The sequence below is a fragment of the Pleurodeles waltl genome, chromosome 11 (assembly GCF_031143425.1).
Source record: "Pleurodeles waltl isolate 20211129_DDA chromosome 11, aPleWal1.hap1.20221129, whole genome shotgun sequence".
Lineage (NCBI taxonomy): Eukaryota > Metazoa > Chordata > Amphibia > Caudata > Salamandridae > Pleurodeles > Pleurodeles waltl.
In genome coordinates, this window is record NC_090450.1 from 20,877,899 (window position 1) to 20,905,331 (window position 27,433).

The 27,433-nt window shown below is 45.3% G+C and overlaps 1 protein-coding gene across 1 annotated transcript in view; it reads left to right on the plus strand.

The window, feature by feature from the left end:
• ARMC9 (armadillo repeat containing 9) overlaps positions 1 to 27,433 on the plus strand; it is a 415,690-nt gene that overhangs the window by 163,987 nt on the left and 224,270 nt on the right. The window contains exons 11-14 of the mRNA XM_069212859.1: positions 546 to 657; positions 7,263 to 7,355; positions 11,962 to 12,052; positions 18,527 to 18,650. Of these exons, the coding sequence (XP_069068960.1) occupies positions 546 to 657; positions 7,263 to 7,355; positions 11,962 to 12,052; positions 18,527 to 18,650 (420 nt within the window). The remainder of the gene's footprint in view (positions 1 to 545; positions 658 to 7,262; positions 7,356 to 11,961; positions 12,053 to 18,526; positions 18,651 to 27,433) is intronic.

Consider the following 27,433-nt stretch of genomic DNA (forward strand, 5'->3'; position numbering starts at 1 on the left):
CTCTCCAACATCATCACCACTGAAAAGCTCATCTGTCTCTCTGGTCAAAGGAGTAGCAAAAGGCAGTATACCTGTGGCTACAACACAAGTTTAGGTCATGAGTTATTTCCGAGACACATGTAAACTGCCTCTGTCTTTGGTTCTAGGGCCTATTGAACAAGCAGTAGTGAGTTTTAAAGCACAGTAAACTGGGGATTTTCTGAAAAAACACAAACCTCTTTTAAGATGAAAGTGAAACAGTTATCTAGAAGAACATTCATTATAGGAAACGTAGATTTTTTTGTAGGGAGGGGAGGTGATGTTTATTTCTGCCCTTGCAACTGAAGTTTCTGAAGAATACTCAAAGTGATCAGAGAATGGTGTTGGGTAAGTTTTCCCATCTCTACATGCTGAGATTTATGTTGTATGTAATTGCCACTTATGAAATTACCAAAGAAGTTCTATATAAATAAAATCGGGGCTCCTTGCTGCTTTATCTTTGACGAGATGTGTACAATGGTTCATATCAAATGTACAATAATTCTCTTTCCCACTTTCTACAAAAGGAAACCTCTTGAGGTGCCTCTGCTTCCCTCACTGGATTATGAGAAGTTGAAGAAGGATTTGCTCTTCGGCAATGATCGATTGAAGGCCTTCCTTCTGCAGGCCCTGCGATGGGTAGGTGTACTTTTCATGTAAATGGACTCTTCAGTCTCTTTCCCATTGATGCTTCCTTTAGGAACACCCATGTCTGCCCCTCAGGGCCATTGTCACTCCATGGTCCCGAGGCTTGGGGTAAATACCAAGAAATTTTAATACCAGCTTATTATTTCATTGTTAGCTACTGCCCCCTTCAATATGTCATTCTTTCATAGAAACCATGTCCGGGTGGTCATGTCCAGGAAACCATCCAACTGATGGTTTTCATGTAATGTACATAATGTTTTCATCCAATCCCTTCAGGTTATTATTATTTTAAAAAACATTTCCTCCATTTCCCATATTTGTTTCAGCTCCTGGTAGGCTTTATGATAATTGATCGATTTGTTGTATTGGATTGGAAATCACGTATAGGAAACCTGCTAGTCGCTTGTGTAAGGTAGATCAGAGCGAGTAGATCACCGTGCCCATGAGCTGCCTCAGTGTAACGCAACTTCTGTAACAACTGATTTAAACACCACCAGGCGTCACTGGGTTGTAATGTTGTCGGAAAGTTCAGTATAGTTATGGCCTGCTCAGTGGTCACTGAAGATTATTATTAATATTATTATTATTATTATTAATATTAATGGTATTATTATTATTATTACCACTTTTAGAGCGCTTCTTTACCCAAAAGTGTCCTGGCGCTTACACAGGGTAGTAAGAAACAGATTAACTTGGTGGGAAATCTCTGAGGCAAACAAAACAAAACCAGAGTTTATTAAAGTGTATCAAGCCAGGTTTTAAGAGACTTCCTAAATGTCAGAAGATCATCAATTTGCCGTGTAGACTTTAAACTTGATATTCTCCATCATCGGCAAGTAATGAAGCTCCGTTGTTTTTAAAGGAATACATGGTCTGTTGCTCAAAATTTACAGATCACGTAATTAAATCTAAAAGTTGGACTGTTTCACTACTCTTGGTGCCTGGTAAATGCAGCATTGCCAAAATCACCTTATACAGATTTGAGGTTGACTTGAATTTGATTTCATACTATTCAGGAATCATTAATCTCCTTATGAACAGGTTCTGTAAGTCCAGAGATTTGTGGCATGTCTGGTTTCCAGGACCCCTTCATTCAGTCAATGTATTACTCACTATACCTAGCCAGCCTGAACAGTGAGCGGCATAACAGGAGGTGTGGACCAGCACATGGAAAAATCTTGGGGAAGGCAAGCTTCTTAGAGGCATCAGCCCTACGTTAAGACAATATTTGGTTGCATAATATTGATGGTATACAGTGCAGTTTGTATTAAGTTGGTAATCCAGAACAAAAGGGGTTAAATCCATGCGGTCCAGGTACTTTCAATTTAGGCTTGTAAGGCGTAACAGCAAAGACTCCAGCTTAAAGAAGGTGGGCACATTTTAGGATCTTGTTATCAATCAATCAATCAATCAAAGAAATTTGTAAAGCGCGCTACTCACCTGTGAGGGTCTCAAGGCTTTGGGGTGGGGGGAATTTTGGGGGGGGGGTGGGATGATCACTGTTCGAATAGCCATGTCTTGAGTTTTTTTCTGAAGAGCAGGAGGTCTTGGGTCTTGCGGAGGTTGATGGGGAGGGAGTTCCAGGCCTTTGGGGCGAGATATGAGAAGGATCTACCCCCGTGGTGGTGTGTTGGATGCGTGGGATTGTGGCGAGTGCAAGGTTGGTGGATCTGAGATGGCGGGTGGGGGTGTGGAAGTTTATTCTATCGTTGAGGTAGGATGGGCCGGTGTTGTTGAGGGATTTGTGTGCGTGGATGAGGATTTTTAATGTGATCCTTTTGTCTATGGGGAGCCAGTGGAGGGATTTAAGGTGTGGTGAGATGTGTTTGTGACGGGGGAGCTTCATGATGAGGCGTGCGGCTGTGTTCTGGATTCTCTGGACATTGCTCTAGAGTTTGAGTGTGGTCCGGGCGTATAAGGCGTTGCCGTAGTTTAGCCTGCTACTGATTAGTGCATGAGTGACGTTTTTTCTGGTCTCTATGGGAATCCATTTGAAGGTTTTTTTCAGCATGTGCAGTGTGTTGAAGCAGGAGGAGGTGAGGGCGTTGATTTGCTGGGTCATGGTGAGGGAGGGGTCGAGGATGATGCCAAGGTTGCATGCGTGGGGTGCTGGGGTAGTTGCGGTGCCTAGGGCGGTGGGCCACCACGAGGTGTCCCATATGGATTTGTGGGCGCCGAAAATGATGATCTCGGTTTTGTTAGAGTTGAGCTTGAGGTGGTTGGCTGTCATCCAGGCGGCGGTGTCGAGGACTGCAGTGTGGAGAGTGCTTTTGGCGGTATTGTGGTTGCGGGAGAGGGAGAAGATGAGTTGGGTGTCGTCTGCGTAGGAGAGGATGGTGATGCCGTGTGGTTGGAGGATGTTGGCTAATGGGATCATGTAGATGTTGAAAAGAATGGGCTGAGGGATGATCCTTGGGGGACTCCGCAGATGATTTTGGTGGCAATGGATTGGAAGGGTGGGAGGCAGACTTTTTGGGTCCTGTTGGTGAGGAATGAGGAGATCAAGTCTAGGGCTTTGTGTCGAATCCCAAAGCTGTGGAGGCGTGTGCGGAGTGTTTGGTGGCAGACAGTGTCAAAGGCAGCGGAGAGGTCCTGGAGAATGAGTGCGACAGTCTCGCCCCTGTCGACTTTTGTTCTGATGTCAGTGCATGGGATGAGGGCGGATTCCGTGCTGTGGTTTTTGCGGAACCCAGATTGGGAGGGGTCGAATGTGTGGTTTTCCTCGAGGAAGTGGGATAGGCGGGGACTAGTTTTTCAGCGACCTTGGCAGGGGAGGAGTGAGATGGGGCGGTAGTTGGAGAGGTCGTCTGGGTCAGCTTTGTTTTTTTTTTTAGCAGTGCAGTAACTTCTGCGTGTTTCCAGGGGTCTGGGAAGGTGGTGGTGTTGAATGAGCTGTTGATTATGTCTCGAAGTATGGGGGTGATGGTTTGGCTGGCTTTGTTGTAGATTCGATGGGGGAAGGGGTTGAAGGGTGATCCAGAGTGGATGGAGTTCATTGTTTTTTTTTCATTTATTCCTCAGTGGTAGGGGCCCAGGTGGTAAGTAGACTAGGAGGGGTGTGAGGGGGGTCTGTGTTGGGCGGGTGGTGTGTGTGTGTGGCGGATGTGTGTGGTATGAAGCTGTTGTGTATGTCCAGAATTTTGCGGTGGAAGTGGTTTGAGAGGGCGTTGCAGAGGGTCTGTGTGTGGGGGGGTCTAGGTTGCTGTTGCAAAGAGTTCTTTGCTGTTTTGGGAGTTGTTGTCGATGCGTTCCTTGTAGTGTGCTCTTTTGGTGGTGCGTATGAGTTGGTGGTGGTTGCAGGTGGAGGATTTGAGGGTGGAGAAGTTTGTAGTGGAGGGTTCTTGTCGCCAGGCTTTCTCTGCTTTGAGGCATTTGCGTTTGGAGTCTTGGAGTTCTGCGGTGAACCATGGGGCGTTCTTGATGTTGCAGGTGGTAGTGTTTTTTCTGAGGGGGGCGAGCGAGTCTGCGCAGGTGGTGATCCATTTTGTGAGGTTGTGTGCTGCGGTGTTGGTTTCGTTGGTGTTAGGTGGGGGTTCTGTGCCAGTTGGGAGTTCAGTCGTTCTGTGGGGATCTTGTCCCACATGCGGTAGGGGGTGGTGGTGTGTGGTGGTGTGTGGTGGGTTTGGTGAAGGAGAAGTGGATGCAGTGGTGGTCGGTCCAGTGGAGTTCGGTGGTGTGGGTGTAGGTTATGTGTTGGCTTGAGGTGAAGATTGCGTCAAGAGTGTGTCCTGCTGAGTGGGTGGGCGCTGTGACCAGTTGCTTGAGTCCGAGGTTGGTGAGGTTGTCTAGGAGGGAGGAGGAGTTGTGGTCATGGGGGTTCTCTAGGTGAAATTTGAAATCGCCTAGGAGGATGTAATCTGTGGAGGTGGGGGCGTGCAGGCTGATGACGTCAGCGATGGTGTCACAGAAGGGGGGACGTGGTCCTGGGGGTTTTTATACAACGGTGCCTCTGAGGGTGGTGTTGTTGTTTTTGTGGATAAGGAAGTGCATGTGTTCTGCGTTGTTGAGGGTGTCGTGTGTGTTGGTGGTGACATTGATGGTGTCTTTGTGCAGGATGGCGATGCCACCTACTGGCTTGTTGAGGCGGTCTTTGCGTTGGATTTTGTATCCAGTGGGGGTGGCTATGGCTATGCCTGGCTCTGACGAGTGGTTCGTCCAGGTTTCCGTGAGGAAGACGATGTTAGGTGAGTGTGATATGATGAGGTCCCAGAGTTCTGTGGCGTGTTTGTGTAGGGAGCGGGTGTTTAGGAGCAGGCAGTTGAGGTGATTGTTGGGGGTGTTGTTGTTGTGTTGTGTGCTAGTGTTGGTGCTCGTGGTATCGCTGTGCGTCTTGGTGGTGTTGGCGTGGGGTGAGTTCAGGTTGTGGGTTTTTTTGTGGTGGGGCGGTTGGTGTGTGTACTGGTTGTGCGGTAGTTATGTTGTAGTTGTTGTGTTTGGTGTTGGGGGGCTGAGTTTGGTGTGGGGCGTGTGGGTGTTGGGGGGGTGAGAGGTGGAGCAGGAGAATTGGCAGGCATAGCAGGTGAAGGGGCCCTGTGTGTGTAAGGGGCTGGTTTGGGTGCAGGCGAGGAGTGGACCTGGGTTGATGGAGTGGAGAGTATGTGTGGAGTAATGGTGTCTGGGGGGGTCTTGGCTGGGAGGGCCGGGGGGACTGGCGCTGGACCCGGTCCAGGCGCGGACGGGCACAGACGGGATTGCCTCTGGCGGGCCTCCGGCGCGCCAGCGGCGCAGGCGCGCAGCAACCGCCATTAAGAAGGGGAGGTGGGAGGGAGGAGCAGCTGGGAGGCGGGAGGGAAAAGCGAATGGGGGGCGGGGCCACAGGGACGCAGCGGCGGGGAAAAATACACAGACTGGGCAGAGTGGGCACAATCGGAAAACAGGCAACTAATTTGAAAACGGTGAAGGCGGCAAGGAAAAGAGCAAGGCACAGTGAAAGAGCAAGAGAGAGCAGGAAACCAAGGCACAATTAAAACGATACAGGCGGCAAGGAAGAGAGCAAGGTACAGTGTAAGAGCAAAAGAGACCAGGAAAGCAAGGCACCGTTAAAACAATACAGGCGGCAAGGAAGAGAGCAAGGTACAGTGTAAGAGCAATATAGGGAAGCAGAGACAGTACACATCAAGTGGGTGGGAAAAAACAGACACGCTGGGGAAAACAGACACGCTGGTAAAGGAAGGTCTGGTAGTGCTTACCGGCCTCGAACACGCGATCGGCAGTGGGGGTCAGGGGACACGGTGCAGGAAGATGGTGCTGCAGGTGCGGGGGAGCGATCTCCGGCCAAAACAGGTCAGGTCAGCTCATGTGGAGCCCGGCACCACCATCCCTCCCCGGTGTTGAAGCATCACCAACAATATGGTGGGGTAACTGAAAGGTTATGAAAGGCATGCATGGAACTGGAAATGAGTCTTGATTGACCCTTTATGTATGTCAGAATCTATCTTGTATTATTAGTTGTAGTAGTATTGTGGTTGTTGTTGGTAGTTAGTTTGTTGTCATTAATAATACCATCATGATCACGTAGTTTGCCTTTTAATGCGGTTGCCCGTCATTTAATAATAGCAGCAGTAATACTACGTCGCCCCTTTAGACATGTGGGGGACCTGTCTTTTAACCTAATGAGTATCTCTCTTAGCCCCTGCTGCTGTCATGTATATGAAGTTGTCTTGCTACCTTCTCATGAGCGTGGTGTGGTCCCAACAGCTGCTGGCATGTATATGAAGTTGTCTTGCTACCCTCTCATGAGCGTGGTGTGGTCCCAACAGCTGCTGGCATGTATATGAAGTTGTCTTGCTGCCTTCTCATGAGCATGGTGTGGTCCCAACAGCTGCTGTCGTGTATATGAAGTTGTGAAGTTGTCTTGCTACCTTCTCATGAGCGTGGTGTGGTCCCAACAGCTGCTGGCATGTATATGAAGTTGTCTTGCTGCCTTCTCATGAGCATGGTGCGGTCCCAACAGCTGCTGTCGTGTATATGAAGTTGTGAAGTTGTCTTGCTACCTTCTCATGAGCATGGTGTGGTCCCAACAGCTGCTATCGTGTATATGAAGTTGTGAAGTTTTCTTGCTGCCTTCTCATGAGCATGGTGTGGTCCCAACAGCTGCTGTCGTGTATATGAAGTTGTGAAGTTGTCTTGCTACCTTCTCATGAGCGTGGTGTGGTCCCAACAGCTGCTGTCGTGTATATGAAGTTGTGAAGTTGTCTTGCTACCTTCTCATGAGCATGGTGTGGTTCCAACAGCTGCTGTCGTGTATATGAAGTTGTGAAGTTTTCTTGCTGCCTTCTCATGGGCATGGTGTGGTCCCAACAGCTGCTGTCGTGTATATGAAGTTGTGAAGTTGTCTTGCTCCCTTCTCATGAGCGTGGTGTGCTCCCAACAGCTGATGCCTTGTATATGAAGTTATGAAGTTGTCTTGCCGCCTTCTCGTGGTGTGGTCCCAACAGCCAGCAGTGTTGGGGCATGCTGTTGCCCTCTTTTACATGCTCGCCTCTTACTTTTGCTTGCATGTGCTACTTTACACTCACACAAACATTCTAACAAACAAGTGCACACACTTCACGAAATGTTTTGAAAGGACAGTGGTTTTTGTCCTTCTCTTGCAGCGTTTTACCAGGAGCCAGCCGGGGGAGCAGAGGGACACGGTTCTGCAGGCCTACATCACCAATGACCTGCTGGATTGTCACCGCAGTCAGGGGGTAAGTGCGACAGACTACAGTGGGCCAGGAGTGCTATCTGGGTACTGTAAGAAAAGGTGCAGCAAATGTATCCTCATTCCTCATGCCCTATGATCCACCACACCCCTACTCAGGGATTCCTGAATTATTTCCTCAGTATTCCTCAATAACTAATGCATCAACTATGCAATTTGCGGACACACTGCTCCTTTGTACACGGCTGTTCAAGACTGCTACCTGAATGCAAACCTCTTCACAAGGACCATAGCTACTGGACAAGCACCTCCAGAGTCAACAGAGGACAGTGCTTGTTCAGGTTCTCTAATTGCCCGCATGTGATTCATTGTGATGTCCCAGCTTTAGGACAGACATCAGGACTGTAAAACAAAAGGAGCTCCATGACCACATCACAGTTGCGGTGTCTCCTTCTTGAGACCATCCATACCGCTTGACCTTCTCATTGGACTGTACCTTGGGACTGATGTACCAGGGATTGGGCCACAACGCAGATGCTTTGTTTTCAAAGCACTGTGATGGGACCTGGGCCTTTTTTACCTGTTCAACCTCTTGTTATCGATTGTTTCTTCAGAAAAGTACAATACAAATTACGGCGAGTGCGTTTTGGGTTCACAATCTTCAGCCATACCTTTGTCATGGTTTCATTGCTTAGATGGGCTGCTAACCAACGTGATGGCATTTCATGGATGGTTTATTTGGGCCAGATGTATGAGCATAGTACACGCTAAAAGTAGCCGTAATTTGCGGACCAACTTTTAGCCATTCCCGTGGTATTATACTAACCGACCTATGTTATAATAGGTCAGGTCTCAAAATACCAAATTGTATTTCATCACATTTCAACCTACCTCCTGCATATTAATGAGGTAGGTTGTAAACTTCAACACTCTCTGATTCTCTGACATAATTCAGCAGACCATCATGTCTGTGATTGCTCTTAAATAAAGCAATTTTTTTTTTAAATGCAGCCCGTTTTCCTCAGTGGAAAATGGGATGTATTTAAAACAAAAAAAAAAGGAAAGTTTTACAGATTTTTTTTCTTATAGCTTGGCAGTGATTCTTGTGACAACTGCCTATTCCTGAAAATGTTCTTGGCAGCATTCAGAAACACCCCTTCCTGTTTGCGATTAGATGACCACTACCATTATGTAGTCAGTAAAATATTAATATTTTGCAACTAGAATTCGGTCGCAAAACATAAATACATCCCATTGCGAATCGCTGTTTAAAAGTGACAACTTAACATGCCCTTCCAAGGAGTGATTCAGTATGTACTCGGAAAACCCTATTGCGATGCAGTAACTTGTTCCTGAATTGCCATTTGGGTTTTGTTTATACCAAAAAAGGTAATTTTGCAGTCACATGGGCTTCGATTTTGAGAATCAGGGCCTTTCAGACCAAGGTAATCCTTTTGTACACCTGGCCCTTGCTCCCCTTAGTGCTCTCAATAGTGCTTAGCAATGGGGCATTGAGAAGTCATTTTGTTAAGCTGCAGATGCAACAAGACATGTGGCTCGTAGCTGAAACCCAGTCTGTGGTCTTTGATGCATGTACTTTACTGAAGCACCAATATTTTACTTGCTGATCCATGGATTTTTAAATCTTGCCTTGTCGGCGCACTCATGTTATCACCACAGTGCGCTATGCACAGGCAAAATATATGTGGGTGGATTACACTCAGGCTTGTTGACCATCAGGAAGTCATCGATGATTCGTTGGCTCAATTGCCCCAACGCTGGTACCCCTTATTGGTGCATGGCACAAGCTACTTAAAATGAAACTCATTCAAAACTGAGATCCACCTGATGCAAAATACACTCAGCTCAGTCATTCCCACCCCTTAAATGGGATAATGTTCCAAGCTGGTGAGAAACCTGGATAATACGATGCACCTCACTCTAACTTTCCAAGAGATAACTTAATTGTTGACTTTGCTATTGGGGAAGGTTTGTTTAGTTTATCTACTAAAGTAGCAACGCTGAATGCCTTAACCTAACCTTGCTTGGACTTCTTTGACTAAGTGTATCTAGGGTTGTCACAAAAAGATTTGAAACAATTACATCACAGCCCAAAACGGTGCAGCTACATTTCTTTTGGCCTGAAGACATGTTTCCCTGTCATTACTCCGAAGAACAGAGTTGTGTTTGAATCACATTGTATTGTTTGCCAAAGTGTTTACGTTTCTAGTCCCAGGTTTCGCAATAGGATGTTTCATTGAGACAACCCTTGACGTACACTGTGCTTGTTGCAGGTTAGTGTTTGTAATTCTTAAATTCGAATCAAATATTCCCTCAGTCATTTAAGGTTCAAACAAGACCTTCAAGTTTGGCTTTTTTTTTTAAGAGAAGCAATTTTAATTGCATTGTTGTGATTAGGTATGATTTCCTCTCACTGTTATTTCACTTTATGCAATGTCACAAGACCTAATTTAGGTGAATGTTTTGTGCGTCTATAAATATGTCTATCGTTATTTTGCCCACCACACCACCTCATTTTGGACCCAGCACATGGAAATCAGTCTCGACCCTGCGCCAGTAGGAAGAGTCCACCCAACTCTCAGACCGGGTGCTCACTGAATGGAACACGAGCAACCAAAGATCAGTTTCATCTTTGTTACAGGCTCTTCTGTGGACACAATATGCACCCAACCAATATCTAAGCATACCCGTCTCACCTATGGACGCCATTCTAAAGAATACAATAAGGTGATGAATAGTAATCACTCTGGCCTCGTCCCAGTCCGTCATTTTGCCCACCACGCCACTGCAGTTTGGACTCAGCCATGTGCAAGTCAGTCTTGACCCTGCTCCATTAGGAACAGCCCAGCCGGAACTGCCAGGCCACTGGAACCAAGCTATACCCTACCGATGACCCTACTCAGGGCGAAACTGCTCTTGGGTTGGTTGCGTTCCGGTTCGGAGAGGATCTGGCCTGGCAGTTCGGGCTGGGCTGTTAGAGTTGGCATTGTGTTAAAAATAAAGATGGATTGGGATGGGCCGAATAATTACTAGTGGCTGAGATTACTACAAGCATTCCATCCATCACTTGTTTATGTATTTAAAATAAGACACAAAAACTACAAAAACTGGAATGTAGCAGGAATGTTATGCAGTGCAAACAAAAGAACAGCTGCAATTGTCCCAATAGAGGAACTTTACGGACTCTCGTAAAAATTCCAAAGATGTTAAAAGCAAAGTCCAGCGTTTGCCAGTAATCTATTGTTGACTTCCAGCACAAATAGACTCTCAAAGATATACTAGCCCTGAAAAGCAACCAGAAGTCTCCAGTGGATGCTGCTGTTAAGTCTGAATGGGCTCTGGGGCGAACATCCTCAGACTTCACAGCAGCTTGTGGGAGCAGCTTTTTTTTCTTCTAAAGGCACATAGATGATTTACAGTGACGAAGTATTGATCCTTGGTGGTGTAGAGTCAGACCTGAAGGATCAGAATATTTTATGAGTTTCTTCAAAACCACATACAAAACCCGAGCCTTCAAAATAACTGACATTTGGAAAATTGTTGCAAAAATCATATGGTCCCATTGATGAAACATATTCCTGGGGAGAACCTACGAGAGTGCTCACCCATCGAAATAAGTTAGCTGTTTTTAGTTACTAGTCCAGCCCCATATTGAGTCTCACGCCTCTGCTCCGAGATGCCTTAAATTTTGGGATCTCAAGCCATGGCCTGTGTTGGTCATATCAATCATATATTTATTTAAATGCAAAAAAGCCCATATTTCCCATGAATTTACCAAATTTCATACCAAAATGTCCTCCCAAGTTTGAGCTTCAAGTTTCTACTTTTCCCACTTGTTCCAGTTTAATTACATCTCTCTTATAGTGCCTCCAGATGAATGCTTTGGGATGTCCCTGGCTGATTGTGACTGGCATGCTCCCCACCTCAGACAAAATGGTGTTTATGTGTGTGTGTGTGTGTGTGTGTGTGAATGTGCTTCCTGGAAATTTAGTCCAAAGTCCTCTGGGCAAATATATTACTGATGTCCTTTGTTCAAAGAATCTCCTTAACTAGGGGGATTTCCACGAAATGTTTTTATTTTTAGTTGCGCCTTGCACCTTTTTCACATGACATACCTCACAGCGCGGAGGGGCGTTTCCTAGCGTCAGATGCCTAAAGAAACCTCTAGTGAGGACAATGTACATTTGACAGGTAAGTCAGCTTATGGAACGTTTGTATGTTCGGTTGAGAAAGGGATCTGGAATGTGGTCTCTAAACCATAAAAGTCTAACTTTGTGTATAAAGAAGCGTGCTACTTAATCTCTTTACCATTAAGGCCTAGAATATTCAGAAAATAACACTTTAGCTCAAATATTCTTCCAGTAGGTAAACAGGATATATGTAACTAAGCAAGTACTTGTATATAATACTGTGCATAAAACACAGCCATGTGAAAACGGTGAGTGCAAAGTAAACGATGTATAGTTGAGGCGCAGATCAAGGTGTGTTCCGTCACCAGTTTTCCTGCCTGTTGGTCTGAATGGTTGAAAGCAATAGTGCCCAGTCTAGATGTTTGTATCATAGTGACATCACTGTTGTGAACTGAATTGTCGACTGTTGTATTACAACCATTGTCTTCGTCTCCCTCACAGAGAAGTGTGCTTGAGTTGTTGCACTCCAAAAGCGAGGTCGTACGACAATACGCTGCCCGGCTCATCAATGCGTTTGCATCGCTGGCTGAGGGTAAGAGCTTTGTCCTGCTCTGTGCATTAATAGGCATTTGTTATCTTTCAGCTTTGTACCTTAGAGCAATTCTTAATCAATTCTATGTATTGTAAACATCTGCTTGACATGATCATTTAAAAAAATGATATTGAATAAAGTTTCCCAAGGTCAGCATAAACCATAGCCATCATCATCATGCTGTGATTTCACTCTAGTAGTTCCGCTAGAATCACCCTAATGTTGCAACCATGTCTTAGGTACCCCTCCACAACACTTCGTCCAATTCTCCCTCTGAACTCACCAAGCATTGATGCTCGTAGCGGCATCAAAACACTTTTCTGATAAACTATTACGCGCTACTTGACAAGCTACATAAAGAACATGTGTATAGGGTAGCAATCTGATTCTGTTATTGCTTTGACTCTTGCTTACACATTCCCATTTGAACTTTTACAAATGGACTCTTTGTCCTGAAGAAGAATTGTGGCCCATGAATAGAGCTTCTTCCAATCTTCTCTGACTGTTTGTGCTATGGGGTGTGAGAGCAATGCCTTCTTTTTCATCGATTTGCTATTGACCATGTTATTTCTCTGTGTTTTGGGTTCCTTCTTTTAGCATGCATCCAACCCCATTCCTGTTCTCTCTGAAGGGTTAACTAAAGGATGGCCTTTGCCATTGTGGTGCAAAACATCTGTTTTTCTCAGAATTCTCGATCTTCCTTGAACATCCAGTGAAGTTGGTTCTGTATTAAAATTTCCGATCTTAGGAGCCTATTTAGAGTTTTACTTGTGTGGTACATCCATCAAAAAGTAGCAGATGTTCCATCCACCATATTTAGTGAGCATTGATGCCAACGGCATTCAGTATGGCAGAAGGGACAGCTGTCCCTTTTTGGAGGATCTCCCACTCCAGCCTTCGTAAATGTCTGGACCGGACTTGTGAAAGACTAACATCTGAAGGGCGTGAGCTTTTAAGTGGGTGATGGTGCTAAACAGAGAAAGAGACTTCACTAAAACCTTGAACTTGTTTTCTGTTTGGATTTCATGGATATTTGTCAATTCCCCCACTTTTAGACTAGAGTTTATACTAAATAGCCTTTCACGTGTCCGGCCCATGACATCTATTGCGAATGTTCCTAAATACTGTATGCAGCCTGGTCCTCAGAATAGGCACTGGCACTAAGCTGTTGTCATAAAAGATTGTATGACTCGTGTTAACACCTACTGAAACTGGTCGGTGTTTCATCAGAATCCTGTCTTCATTATTGTTTATGATCTGGATTTATTTCTCCAGAAGGAACACTAAGGGAGATTCAAACTTCCTTTCCCAATCTCCATAATCTAGCTTCTCTGCAGGCACAGTGGGACTATCAATCCTTCACACTACTATATATGTCTAATTCACTTTTAAGCCAGTCTGTGATATTTCACTCTTTTTCTCCGATTCCTCATACATTCATCCACAGACGAGAGCATGGCACCCAAAGTGAATGTCAGCGGAAATAAATGCATTTGAGCAAGATATAGATGGAAAAGGCTTCCACGGCACTCAGTGTGCATGTTCTTTAGTAACATATGTGAGAGATGGATACAGTCAAGGTACACTGGCTGATGATATGTACGTCTTCTTCATTGATATAGGTCAATCTCAAATATTGGATATTTCATACATTCATATGCTTGAATCATCCCAGACTTAGAGCTGGGAGTCCCACAGTAACCTTAGAAAGCAGTGCAACGCTAGACACAGACAGAAAAGCTTTAACTCATTCATATAAGTAGCTCATCCACCAAATTACATCAATTCAGAATCTAGCATTCAACCTTCCCTACCCAGGTCACTCTAGCTCAGATTTATAGCACAAGTCGAGTGTGAAGGGAGTTCTCTGGGCTTTGCTCAGTCAGTCAAAGGTAAGATGACTATTTTTACTTATTTGTCTATTTCTAAAGGCATAACCACCATCTCTTAGACTTGATCATGGCTAAATTATCTGAAAAGTGTCTTTTTAAGATCATGTGAAACCTATGGCAGGAAAAGGATTCACCAAAACCCTCATAAGGACTGTATATGTTGTTCATATTCTGCCTACAAAGCAAAACATTTGCAAAATATGTTGTACCCTTTCTATAAAAACCCTAAAAAACAGAGAAGTAGACTTTTGTTTTGGCTCCAAAAATCAGAATCAAGCCAAACTCACACGTCCAAAAGGCACTATGAGAATACTTCAAATGACACAGGGAGCGCTCACACAAGGATTCATTCATGTTGAGTACTCTTCAAAATCAACATCAGAACAAAACTCTTCACTTTCTAAGGAACCTCCAAGAAAATCTTACAAAAACATCTGTGAAAGAAACTGAGGTCACTCCTGAGGTAGTAATACTGACTCAAAAAATGGCCTCAAATTCAGCCCCAAGAGGGCCTTTGTGCCACCCGTGCCAAACAGTATGACTGAGGAATCCGATCCAAAGATGAAAATGTCAACATCATTGCCATCAACGACACCACCATCTGCCTTTCCTTTGATGAAGAAAACAAAGGTCTAATTATCAACCTCAACTCCGGGAAACACTTTGTGGACAACAACATAATCAACAAAACCGCTATCAACATCTTTGTGTCCTTTGATGAGTACACATTTGATGACTGCTTCAAGAATGATACCATCTACTACACTATCCAAGGCAATCACATCTGCACAGTCAACAACACACTGTCAACAATAAAAGTAAGCCGTTGACGATGGCTCTGTCAAAGAAACCAATTCTAGAAAAGAAGGCAAGATCTATAAAAAGTACCTTAGCATCCAAACAAGCCAGGACATCACCAAGCAAGGTATCTCCATATCTACCACAACCGCTCTTGGATATGGAAGGATCTGATGATGATGATGATGATGAGCCTTCTGGACATCCATACAGTCAAATCCACTGAAAGTAAAATTCAAATACCCAGAGAAGGAACAACGTAGGAAAATGGACAGCCAAACGTTCCTATCAGCCCTTCAAAGAGCAACAAGAAGATGATGATGCTTGGCAGTATGGTATGATCCTCGCAATCCGACTTCCCAAACATAGAAGGGACCAATGATCCAGGTCCCGGAAGCTTTGGTAAGAGATTTTAGGTTATGCTTCCAGATTATTATAAGCACTTACTTAAATAAGCTACACTCGAACCAGCAAAATATCCTTCACAACCAAGGCCTGGTACAAGCCGAACTTCTCCACGGTCTCCTGCCACTTGCCTTTGAGGCAAGGACCTTCAATACCTTTGTCACATCACTCCTCCTTGATAACTTTCTCTATACCACCAACTTTCTCTATATGACCTATACGCTGATGATGATCAGGAACCATATCAAACACTGCCTGTCTACTGGCCACGAATGGGATGATTACATAGCACCCATTTCAGGAGCTGTGGCACTTCTATGGTATATTCTCCAGATGCCATTTGTGGCTTTAACAACCTCATCGACAGAACATCTAAGGGATTTGTGTGGCCATTAAGAATGAAAGAAAATGACTGTTTTCTATATGACTTTGAAGAGCCAACAAGGAAATCATTACAGGCGTTGCCAGTAATCCACTGTATTTGTCCATAAGGCTTCAAAGCCTTGAAAAATCTAGCCACAGTAGCTACTGTGATCCCCAGGCTCGACATGAAATAGAAGGTGCCTGCAAATACACTTGCCTGCCTTGATGGTCACCCCGTGCAGACTGATAACCCCATGAAGATTCAGTGGTCTTGCAGGCATTCCTACTATGATCAAGTAACCTGGCATCTCCATGAGCTACTCACCCGATAGGGAGGTCGGAAGATTTACCATTATTGGTAAAAGCTTTTCTGTGGCATCCATCAGGGCAACCACCTCACTGACAATCCTTGCCCGGTTTGGCTGCTACATTGTGGTCCTATATTAGACCAAATCTGGCCACCTATTAGACGACAAAAAAAAAACGAAGCAAGGCGCAGATATTTAATAAAGGAGAAAAAACATTGCCTGCAATCATTGATACAGCATTTGGCAGTACACATGTCTTACGCAGGCTCCGTTGGGTATGCTCCACATCTTTTAGACTGAAGGTACCAAGTATGATCTTGGACTTGCCATTCGATGGAGAATCCTTGTTTGGATTGCATGTAGCTTAAACTCTCCATTCTAAGAAATCAGGCACAGCAAGATCTGCAGGACTCCTTTGGCAAAAGCGACCTCAGCCTTTTTGTGGAAACTGTGGAGGAAGCCAATATAGTTACAGAGAAGGTTACCAGGCAAATAGGTACCAACCATCTCAGCAATCTCATCCGACATACAGCCGAGCTTACATGCACTAAAACAGGGGGTCACCACCAGTGTCCTATCACAAACAGGACACTGATAGGAAAGCTGGAAATCAGTCATGCGGCAATGAGTGCTCATTATATAAGTGAAACTACAGAGGCGATGGCCAGGAAGAATCTTGACATTTATGTATGAGGGAAACTTGTGTCCGAAAGCAAACAATTAGCGTATATAACATTGGATGGTAGGGTGTTGCACCTCATACAGTTTGGCCATACAGTAGAGTTCATCCAGGAACCATTGCCTACAACACCACTGTACAGAGTCCATCTACACGATTGTCTGTTAAAAGCCGGGATTCTTACCATCGTAAATAAAGGGGCTGTGGAACAAGCCCCAGGTTCCTGCAAACGTTTGGTTTTTGTTCTGGCTTCTTCCTGATAAAGACAAAAATTAGGAATTGAAACAAGTTTGTCAAAAAACAAACATTCCACATTTTGACTTTGCATGAAGTCCTCAAACTTCTTCACCATGGAAATTACATGACCTGTCCGGACCGAAACCAGGCACATTTCATTTACCAGTTCATGGCAGTCATTGGAAATATCTGAGATGCAAAGTGGCTGGTTGCCACTGTCAATCCAGAGTCCTCTTGTTAGGCCCAAATAAGTTCCAACAATATTCAAAGTTCATGGATGCAGTAGCGACATATGTGAGAAAGGCGTGGAGTTGACTGTTAGGTAGAGTAACCACCAACTACAACTTTACCGAAGGTAAGTAAACCAAGGCTTATTGGAGGGTTCACCATAATATATTGTCTATTAGTGAAAGACATTCCCTTCGTTATTACCATAAGTAGTTGTTTTGGATAGACCGACACCATTGCATTGTATGAGTTCAATAACTGCTTCCAATAAACCCTATTTCATAATTTTGGGAGGGTTGGGAACAGCATTGCCTCCCTTTAGCTATGCTCCCTTCTAATAGGGCAGAAGTTTGAGCAGGAAACCCAAGTGTGAAGCCTATTGGAGTACTGCCTTTTCAGATTTGAAATCAAAGCTGCAAGCTTTATTCAGCTTACACCTGAAATATTTGTGTTTGTATGGATCCCTTTAGATTGGCAGGAGTTTGCCCCTGGAATGTCAGAGAGCTGCCATAATCCCAATTGAATTCAAAGATCAAAGCATGACAGTGAAATGACACATTGTTCTTTACACAAGAGTGTTGTTGTGTCACAGCTCTGTAAATAATAGGTGTCACCATGACCCAACCCACTGGTTCTGGTGTTGATCCACTGTGGGCATTTATTCTATTGTTTCCTCTCCACTTCAGTTAAGTTTCAGCCCTGCTCACCAGGAAGAAACACCACAAATGAAACAAACATTGCTTGTTCTCTGGTGACTCATTCTCAGTGTACAATTTCTTCTCTAGGACTAACACCACCTCCATACATCTCTGCAATTGTTTAAAAGAACATTTTCAAGTAATGTCATCTCATAAAATTGCTTACAGACCCCGAAGTCTGTGCATCTTTATTATGGGAAGAACGATTAACCATCTGCAAAAGAAGGCGACCTGTGATTTTCAGAACTAAAAAAACTAATTAACATCTTATAATAAACTATAAGCTAATCATTTGGAGACGTGTGGGGCAATTTGCTTGTGTTTTCCTGCATTCTACTTTTACAAGGCATTGGTTTTTCTGTTCTTGATAAATTAAACAGCTGGTGAAGTGCATTGAGGGAAGTCATTCTGCACTGACCTCCAGGGTGACCTGGGTATACCAAGGCATGGGCTGTGGAGCCTGGTCTACCATGTGGGCTCAGATCCACCTCAGATGAACCCATCTGCGGTGGTTGAGCTGGGAGGACATGGCCAAGTAATTCGTGCTCAATGACATCTGTTGTGTTGGTATGAAGACCCTCTTGCATATGGATGGTCCCGCTCTAAGAACTAAGAATTAAACAGTGGAATGAAGGGCTATCAGGACCAGTGCTAGTTATTATAATTAATTCAGGTTTTCCCTGAATCAAATTTTACATACTTGTGAGAGTGATGTGGGAGCCCTACAGATGTCACTGTGTGGTGCTGCGGGCACATTGAGCAGCCCCTGCTGAGAAGTGACTCGCACAACGCATTTTTCTGAAAAAGACTCTGGCTTTCACTGACATTTGCCATCTTAACCTTTTTCTCTCCTCTTGTGGCACCAGGCCGGCTGTACCTGTCCCAGAACCCACGGCTCATTAGGGCCCTGGAGGAGACACTGAAGGCAGAAGACAAGGACTCGGTTACAAGGGAAAATGTCCTGGGAGCCCTGCAGAAGCTCAGTCTGAGGTAAGGAAACCAAACCGGGGTCTAGTAGAAGGGTGAGGCACAAGACGGCATGCTTGATTCACTCATCACAGCATCCTTGATTCACTCACCTAGAGTGAGGCTCAAAACCACATGTGGGATTCACTTATCTAAAGTGAGGCAGAGATTGAATCAGTGCTCATCTAGAATGAGGCACATCACTGATCTAGAGTGAGGCTCAAGACGGGATGCGGGATTCATTCATGTAGATAGAGGCACAGACTGCATCCGTAATTCACTCATCTGGAGGGAGGCTCAAGGCTACATGTGGGATTCACTTATCTAGAGTGAGGCACAGACTGAATCAGTGCTCATCTAGAATGAGGCACAACACTGATCTAGAGTGAGGCTCAAGGTGGGATGCGGGATTCAATCTTCTCGAGTGAGGCACAGACTCCATTCGTGATTCACTCATCCAAAGAGATGCACAAGATGGCATCAATGATTGTCAAGAGTCTCTGTTTACAAAGTGCATGTGAATATGTTCCTCCAGACAACTTTCTTGTTTATCCACATCCCTGAAGTCTTACCATTCTGAGAGCATTTTTGAAATAAGAGAGTAGCATAGACTAACTTTCAGCTACTTATCACTGCTGGAGACAGGTGTTCATTTTCTGCCCTAGAACTTGTCGCTCATTTATCTTGTTATCCATAATAGAATAAAAAATCTAAGCGAGGTGTAGTTGCAACATCAGCCCTAGGCCATGGTGTGTTTGTGAACTCCGGCTCCTTTCAGTACCCCAATGATTGAACCACGGTTTAGGGGCCAAGGTGCTGCTGGTCAGGCTGCCTTTCGGTGTTTGCTGAAATAGCGCGCGGAGTCCTAAAGCCCCCTGCAAGCCGCTTGTAGCATCTCAGGATGGTTCGTCGTCTCTCCATCTCTTTCCATTGACTGGAGTCGTTTTCTGATGTGTGACCGGGTGTTACTGGTGCCGGATGGACGTGAAGTGAGGTTCCTTAATAATAAAGCGAGACACCTTGGGTCTGAATAAGAGTTTGGCAGACGGGTAACTCCGTCACTAACCTGACGTAACGTCTGCCGTACTATGATTCTCATAGGATACAGTGGGATACTACGGCGTGCGGGATATCCGTCATGTTTGTGATGGAGTAACCGCATCGGCCAAACGCTGAATCAGGCCCTTGGCCTCTGACCTTCTTTTAAAGGGAGGCACCACTGCTGGTTCTGGCCGCTGCTTCCTCTTGGCCACTCTTCAGGGATCCGCCGGACGCTCATATTGAGTATTGGCAGCATTGCCTTCCCCCAAGGTCTCCTCTTGGACAGGACCTCCAAGGTCTCCTCTTGGACAGGACCTCCAAAACTCCCAGCCAAGCTGTCCTGCTACCGAGCACTTGACGGTAGCGCTTCTGTTGGGCCGGACACGCTAAGTGTACATCACGAGGGCTCGCCACACCGTCCTTTCTTGTTGCCATTCGATCCCTTTTACCAATCAGGCATATCAAAAGATTCCTGCACATATCTGAAAGAAAAACAAACCCAAATAACTTTTAGGATCTTTCAAGCACATGTAATACAATTATGTATTAACAAAGGACTGTAGAGTATATTAATACTTACTGGTGAGAGTATAGTAATACTTGTTGGTGAGAGTAAAGGTCAGTGAGTGGAAGCTGAGAGCCCCTAGAAATACAGGAACCAAAGCTTATTTATTTGTGAGATCTCTGCAGAGTCAGAGGCAGGCAGATGGGTTTGTGCTGTGCAGTTCGATTTGAAAACTGAAGCATAATTTTGCATTTCCAAAGTATCAATGCAACAACATTCAATGTCACAGTTTCTAACTTGTTCTCTGAGGGAGGGGCTTAGTTCTTTTGTTTCCTTTTTAATGGGGTGCAGGGGGTCTCTTTATACTAGGATCATGGGCGGATGTAAATAAGTTAAAAAAGAGGCAGTGATGCAAATAGAAGAATAATTTGCTTTAAATAGTGATCGCTACCACAGGTTTACAGTGTGCGAATAACAGTTGTTACTTTTACCTAATAGTGCCACATTTCTGTGCCTCAAAATGTTTACACGTGGGCCCGGCACCGTCCGGATTTAAATTTGCGATGTAGTGAGTGCACCATTTTGTCTGCAGCAACTGTTTAACTCATCGAGCCATCATCGCTGCTTCTAAACAGATATTCCTGCCACAAGTTGTTAGTCTAATTCTGAGGTTTATATATTTTATTCGTGAGTTTTCTTAAACCATTAGAAAACTTATATGAAAGGGAGTGATGGGGAAATGCTTCTTTCCGTATTAATTTACGTTCACAGACCTCTCTAGTTGCCCATTTTGTAGATTTTTAATTTTGCTTTTTGATTTGCCAGCACCAACCGGTTAATAACACATTTTCAGGAAATGTCCTATCTAATGTATTGCAATTTTATACTATTTATGAGTGTGCAGTAATAGTTGCATGTAGTAGGCAAATACTTTGTTTGCGATGTGGATACTACAAGTTGAATTCCAGATCTAAACAACTGGCATGTTAGCAGATAAACTGGCCCAACAAAGATTAAAATAATGTTAGACACTGCAAAAAAGTGGGCGTGAAAGGGAATCGATACAAAGCACAGGTGAGCGTGAAAGTTTTTGGCAACAAGTGACAAAGTATTGTGCACAGCCAAATATTAAAAACAGATTTAATCTAGCTGGTTTTAATGAATGACTTCTGTGGTGGAACACATTTTAGATTCTGTTATGGTGAAAAGAAACATGGACACAGTGTCTTTTATGACTCCCTCACTCAAAGTTTCACCACAACTTGCACTATTCTGCTTTGAGAAATATGTTTTCAACTTGTATTTTTCCATATCTAGATTATTAAGTTAGTCTGCACTGTCTCCCAGCTACCGGGCTTTCCATCAGGCCTTCATGACACAAAGGACATCTTTTGTTCTAACCTAAATCTTATACATTTAAAGGGATAACTGTGTTCTCGCAAGGCTACAGTACTACACTGTAAATAAACTAATTTTAATTAACATATAACTGTCAAATCCATCTCAGAGCTACATCTTTTAATTGCTAATTGTTTAAAAATCCCATTGTTTCATGCACCAAATTATATTACAGAGATAATTTTTTTCCGAGGTTACTACAGAATGTGAGATTATGTTATTCTCAGTAGCATGTATGCACTCCATTAGTCTAAAAACTACTGTGTAACAAAAGATTTTCTTATACTCGGGCAGTAAAGTGAACCCTAAATGTCGGAAAATACGATTTAAGTAGGCTGTTACATTGGTGGGCTAAAGTGGGCACACAATGGAGTGAAGACTTATCTTAGTCAGTTGTAAGATAAGGCTAGTTGACCTTGCAACCAGAAGATGCCAAACATCTCCAAGCCTTGACGATAGTGTAAGTTTCACCCCAATCCATGTCAACTGATTCACCTTAAAAATCAGATGAAATGGAACAAAGTACAGGCAGACAACAACCATGAAAGAGAACGCAGTACACATAGACCGCTCGTAGCCCTGACGTTATGGACTCTCGTGGTGCCTTCAGATACAGCTGAGGATATCTATGTGTGAGCCATGAACCAACTGTTTCTAGGACTTGAGTCCGTGTTGTGTGCCCCGCGATGCTCCATGATAACACAGATGTAAATGATGGACATTGAGCTCTTGGGGGGCAAGGCCACAGTTATCTGGTGGAGAGTGAATCCTGTCTCTCTGACCATCTTCCTCCATGATGACTATTAAAGTTCTCGTAATCCACCCAAACTCCCCTTCAACAACTTACTGGTGTTGATTCATTCTTCAATTATGCAATGTTGTGTGCTGATCCAGTTAGACGAATTTGCTTGTGGGTGTTTTTTTTTATGTACTTTAAGGGGTTCATTCTTTCCCACATGGACAAGAACCATGCCTGATTGCAATTCTGGTTGCTATATCTATCCCTTAAATAAATCTTAGAAGTACAATCTCTTTACATGTTTGTTGTTCAGTTTTTTTGTTGTGTACATCCTTGCGTATATGCAGTAACTTTTATTTCTGCTGTATTTACCATGTCTATTTCGACCACTGGATTGGGCTAGGGTGGCAAATGGCTTTTTGTGTGTGTTGTTTTTTGTAGTTCTCAATTTATAAGATAATAAGGATAGGCATGCACCCCCTCGCTTTATTTGTGTACCTTGTTCTGGGTCTGTACAAGGCAAATTTGTGGGTTCTCTGTTGAGATGTCATCTTTCTTTTGTGTCTACAACCCGACCTGGGTGAAACCTACTATGTTTACAAAATATGCACAAAGTCAAGAGTATTAATTTCTTTTTTCACCTAACATTCTATCTCTCCGTGTCGCCAGTCTACACAAAAAAACACAAAGCGTTTCCCCGGCTACTGTATGGTACACCAGCACGCTGGGGGATCACATTGCATCCGAAGGCTCGCTGTTGTGTGTGATTCAATATTGTGTGAAAGGCTTGACGCAGTAGTGTTGTTTAACCGGAGAAAGGAACACACTTTCCACGTTAGGAAGGATTTCAGACATGCTTTTTTTGTGCCTGATAACCTGAATGAATGTCTAACACACAAAGTCATATATGGCGGATTTGCAAGGGAACCACGTTGAGGGTAGGACCAGGTCGCTGTAGCCACGAGTTGTTCTCTCTACGTACAGTGTAAATGGCATAAAATGCTTGGATGCCCAACATTGAGGTTTTGCTAAACAATTACATCAATGAATATATAAATGTGACGGGAATAATACTCACAGGTGATTCAAAACACTTGGAACATGGAAAATGTCTTCTTCTTCGTGGGCAAAGATATTCTGATCATAAAGATCCAGGCATAGAAGGGAGAGCAGGAGTTATACCCTTGAACCTGCAAATGTTTTGCCTTCTCAGTGCTCAGCAGTAGCTGCTTTTCTGCCACATCCAAAATGGAAGCTTGCATTCAATCCCTTGCAACTGCACAAATGCATGGCGGTTGAACGTGCGGGCAGATCCGCTCTGCGTTTTGTGTGCAAGGGTTTTGTTTACACCTGCTGTTGTGTGCTTGGTGGCGTACTATTGAATAAAGGTGCAAAGTGGTAGCCTGACTGCTTTTGGCCTCCTGCATTCAGCAGCCATGACCGTTTGTTCCCTGGTCTGGAAAGCGTGCCTTTGGTCACCTTCACGGCCTATGTACTTACCACTGTATGTGAATTTCACGAAGAGGAAATCTAATTTTTCCTTTGGTTGATGTTGGTGCTTCTTCCCAAGGCGCTGTGATTGCACACTGTAATTCACACTTTGAGATCCTTGCATAGCCTCCTCACGTTTCTTTCTAAACATGCAAGGTGTGGACTTCTGTTTGTAACCAGCGTGTGATGACCCATCTCTTTGCAAACAGCAGGTAGTGCCTTCCAGTCCAAAGCTCACTGGAGCTCATGGGCCAATCGTAACTTCGGCTCAGGGGGTCATCAACCCATAAGGTCTCTTTGGCCATTTTACACCTTGATTATTGAGGGCACCTCGGCTTGAAGGTTCATGAACTCAAGGTCTTTGGGGCTTTGTGCACCTAGAACATTGAGGGCACCTGGGCTTGAGGGGTCATGACCCAGAAAGGTCTTTGGAGCCACTTGCACATAGATGATTTGAGGGTACCCAGGCTTGAGGGGTCATGACCCATAAAGGTCTAAGGAGCCACTTGCACGTAGACTATTTCAGGGCACCTGGGCTTGAGGGTTCGTGAACCAAAAAGATCTCTCGAGCTACTTGCACCTAGAAGATTTGAGGGCACCTGGGCTTGAGTGGTCATGAACCATAAAGGTCTCTCGAGCCACTTACACCTAGAAGATTTTAGGGCACCTAGGCTTGAGGGGTCATAAACCATAAAGGCCTCTGGAGCCCTTTGCACATAGAAGATTTGAGGGCACCTAGGTTTAAGGGGTTGTAAACCATGAAGGTCACTTGCACCTAGAAGATTTGAGGGCACCTGGGCCTCAGGATTTATGAATCTCGTAAAGTCTCTGTGTCACTTGTAAGTATGCACACTGGAAACCATGAAAATTAGCTAGCTACCATTAACAGCACTGCTTACCCTGAGACTGGTCCATTGGGCAAGCACACGTGGGGAAAGCACTGGGGAACGCACTCATGGGTACAGTGTGCACTATCTATGTTGGGTGTCCATGGACACTGATACTGGGTGCTCTAGTAAAAGTGTACAGTGAGGACAGTGGTACCTTTCAGTTGGGAAACCTGGTACATTTGAGAATTGGGGACTCTGGGCACTGAGGGTAATTTGTGGCCCTGATTACTCTGTTCCTTGTGTAGGTATGTTTGAACCTTGGAATTGAGAGTGTTGGACAGACCACAAGTGAGCCCAGTTCTTTCATGGGCGCGGTTGATCCTAGATACTTACAGGCACCAGAACTGACACCCAAGTGAAGGGTAAGGAGCACGGGCACTGAGATCCACAAAGACAATTAACTAAGGACGTCCCTGGCAATTCTTAGCACTGACACACATGGGCACCGCAGCCAAGCCACCAATGTGCACAGCGAGCCCTGGCACCGATGACCACTGGTACTCGTCAACACCAGCTCCATTGGGCACTGGGAGCCTGGCACTTGGAATCACTGACTTGGACGGGTGCTAGGGACAGTGGCACTGACGAGCACGGGCACTTGGACACCAACCAGAAGCTGCCCTTCAAAATGTGAAAAATGACTTTATTGTCCTACAGGAAGCATGCTCTTGTTTACCCAGTGCCTATAAAGAGCAGTGCCTGGTCCTGCAGCTGGGACTAATGTAACCATGTGTTGACAGGGCCTTGAACCGAGCCAGAGGCCATGGCATTGTGAAATAATCTGTCCAAGTACAAAGGGAGCAATTCAATGCCTGCTGAATGGCACCTGAGACAAGCCCATAAACCAATCATTCCTGTGCTGGTCGCCTCTGTTTGGAGTTGGCATTTGAAGAAGGGGTGTTGGTGTAATTTTACGAAATAGAGTTGGCTCGGAGAAGGCACCCTCTTTCCATCAGTTCTGCGTCTATTTGCACAAAGAGTTTCTTTCCAGTCGACAGGCCACATCCTTGAACGTCACTCATTGCACAACCCTTTCTTGTTTCTGGAAAATGACCTTTCTTAATGTAAATAGATAGCTGCAGGGAGTGTATGGAAACCCTTTATGCCATTTTGCATTGTAGGCGGCACACCTGTCACTTCCCTGAGTGCGCACGACTCCTCTATGTAGGAAGTGTGTTCCTGTAGATTCCGCAGATTAAATCCATGTCATTGAACAAACCATGTGCTGCTGGTAGGCAGAACACCTGTAACTTCCCTGAGTGTGCACGACTCCTCTATGTAGGAAGTGTGTTCCTGTACGTTAAATCCATGTCATAGAACAAACCATGTGCTGCTGGTAGGCAGAACACCTGTCACTTCCCTGAGTGTGCCCGACTCCTCTATGTAGGGTGTGTGTTCCTGTAGATTCCGCAGATTAAATCCATGTCATTGAACAAACCATGTGCTGCTGGTAGGCAGAACACCTGTAACTCCCCTGGGTGTGCATGACCCCTCTCTGTAGGCAGAACACCTGTAACTCCCCTGGGTGTGCATGACTCCTCTCTGTAGGCAGCGCACCTGAACTCCCCTGGGTGTGCATGACTCCTCTCTGTAGGCAGCGCACCTGAACTCCCCTGGGTGTGCATGACTCCTCTCTGTAGGCAGCGCACCTGAACTCCCCTGGGTGTGCATGACTCCTCTCTGTAGGCAGCACACCTGTAACTCCCCTGGGTGTGCAGGACTCCTCTCTGTAGGCAGCACACCTGAACTCCCCTGGGTGTGCATGACTCCTCTCTGTAGGCAGAACACCTGTAACTCCCCTGGGTGTGCAGGACTCCTCTCTGTAGGCAGCACAACTGAACTCCCCTGGGTGTGCATGGCCCCTCTCTGTAGGCAGCACACCTGTAACTCCCCTGGGTGTGCAGGACTCCTCTCTGTAGACAGCACACCTGAACTCCCCTGGGTGTGCATGACCCCTCTCTGTAGGCAGCACACCTGTAACTCCCCTGGGTGTGCATGACCCCTCTCTGTAGGCAGCACACCTGAACTCCCCTGGGTGTGCATGACCCCTCTCTGTAGGCAGCACACCTGTAACTCCCCTGGGTGTGCATGACTCCTCTCTGTAGGCAGCACACCTGAACTCCCCTGGGTGTGCATGACCCCTCTCTGTAGGCAGCACACCTGTAACTCCCCTGGGTGTGCATGGCCCCTCTCTGTAGGCAGCACACCTGAACTCCCCTGGGTGTGCATGACTCCTCTCTGTAGGCAGCACACCTGAACTCCCCTGGGTGTGCATGACCCCTCTCTGTAGGCAGCACACCTGAACTCCCCTGGGTGTGCATGACCCCTCTCTGTAGGCAGCACACCTGAACTCCCCTGGGTGTGCATGACCCCTGTCTGTAGGCAGCACACCTGAACTCCCCTGGGTGTGCATGACCCCTCTCTGTAGGCAGCACACCTGAACTCCCCTGGGTGTGCATGACTCCTCTCTGTAGGCAGCACACCTGAACTCCCCTGGGTGTGCATGACTCCTCTCTGTAGGCAGCACACCTGAACTCCCCTGGGTGTGCATGTAGGCAGCACACCTGAACTCCCCTGGGTGTGCATGACCCCTCTCTGTAGGCAGCACACCTGTAACTCCCCTGGGTGTGCATGACCCCTCTCTGTAGGCAGCACACCTGTAACTCCCCTGGGTGTGCTTGACTCCTCTCTGTAGGCAGCACACCTGAACTCCCCTGGGTGTGCAGGACTCCTCTCTGTAGGC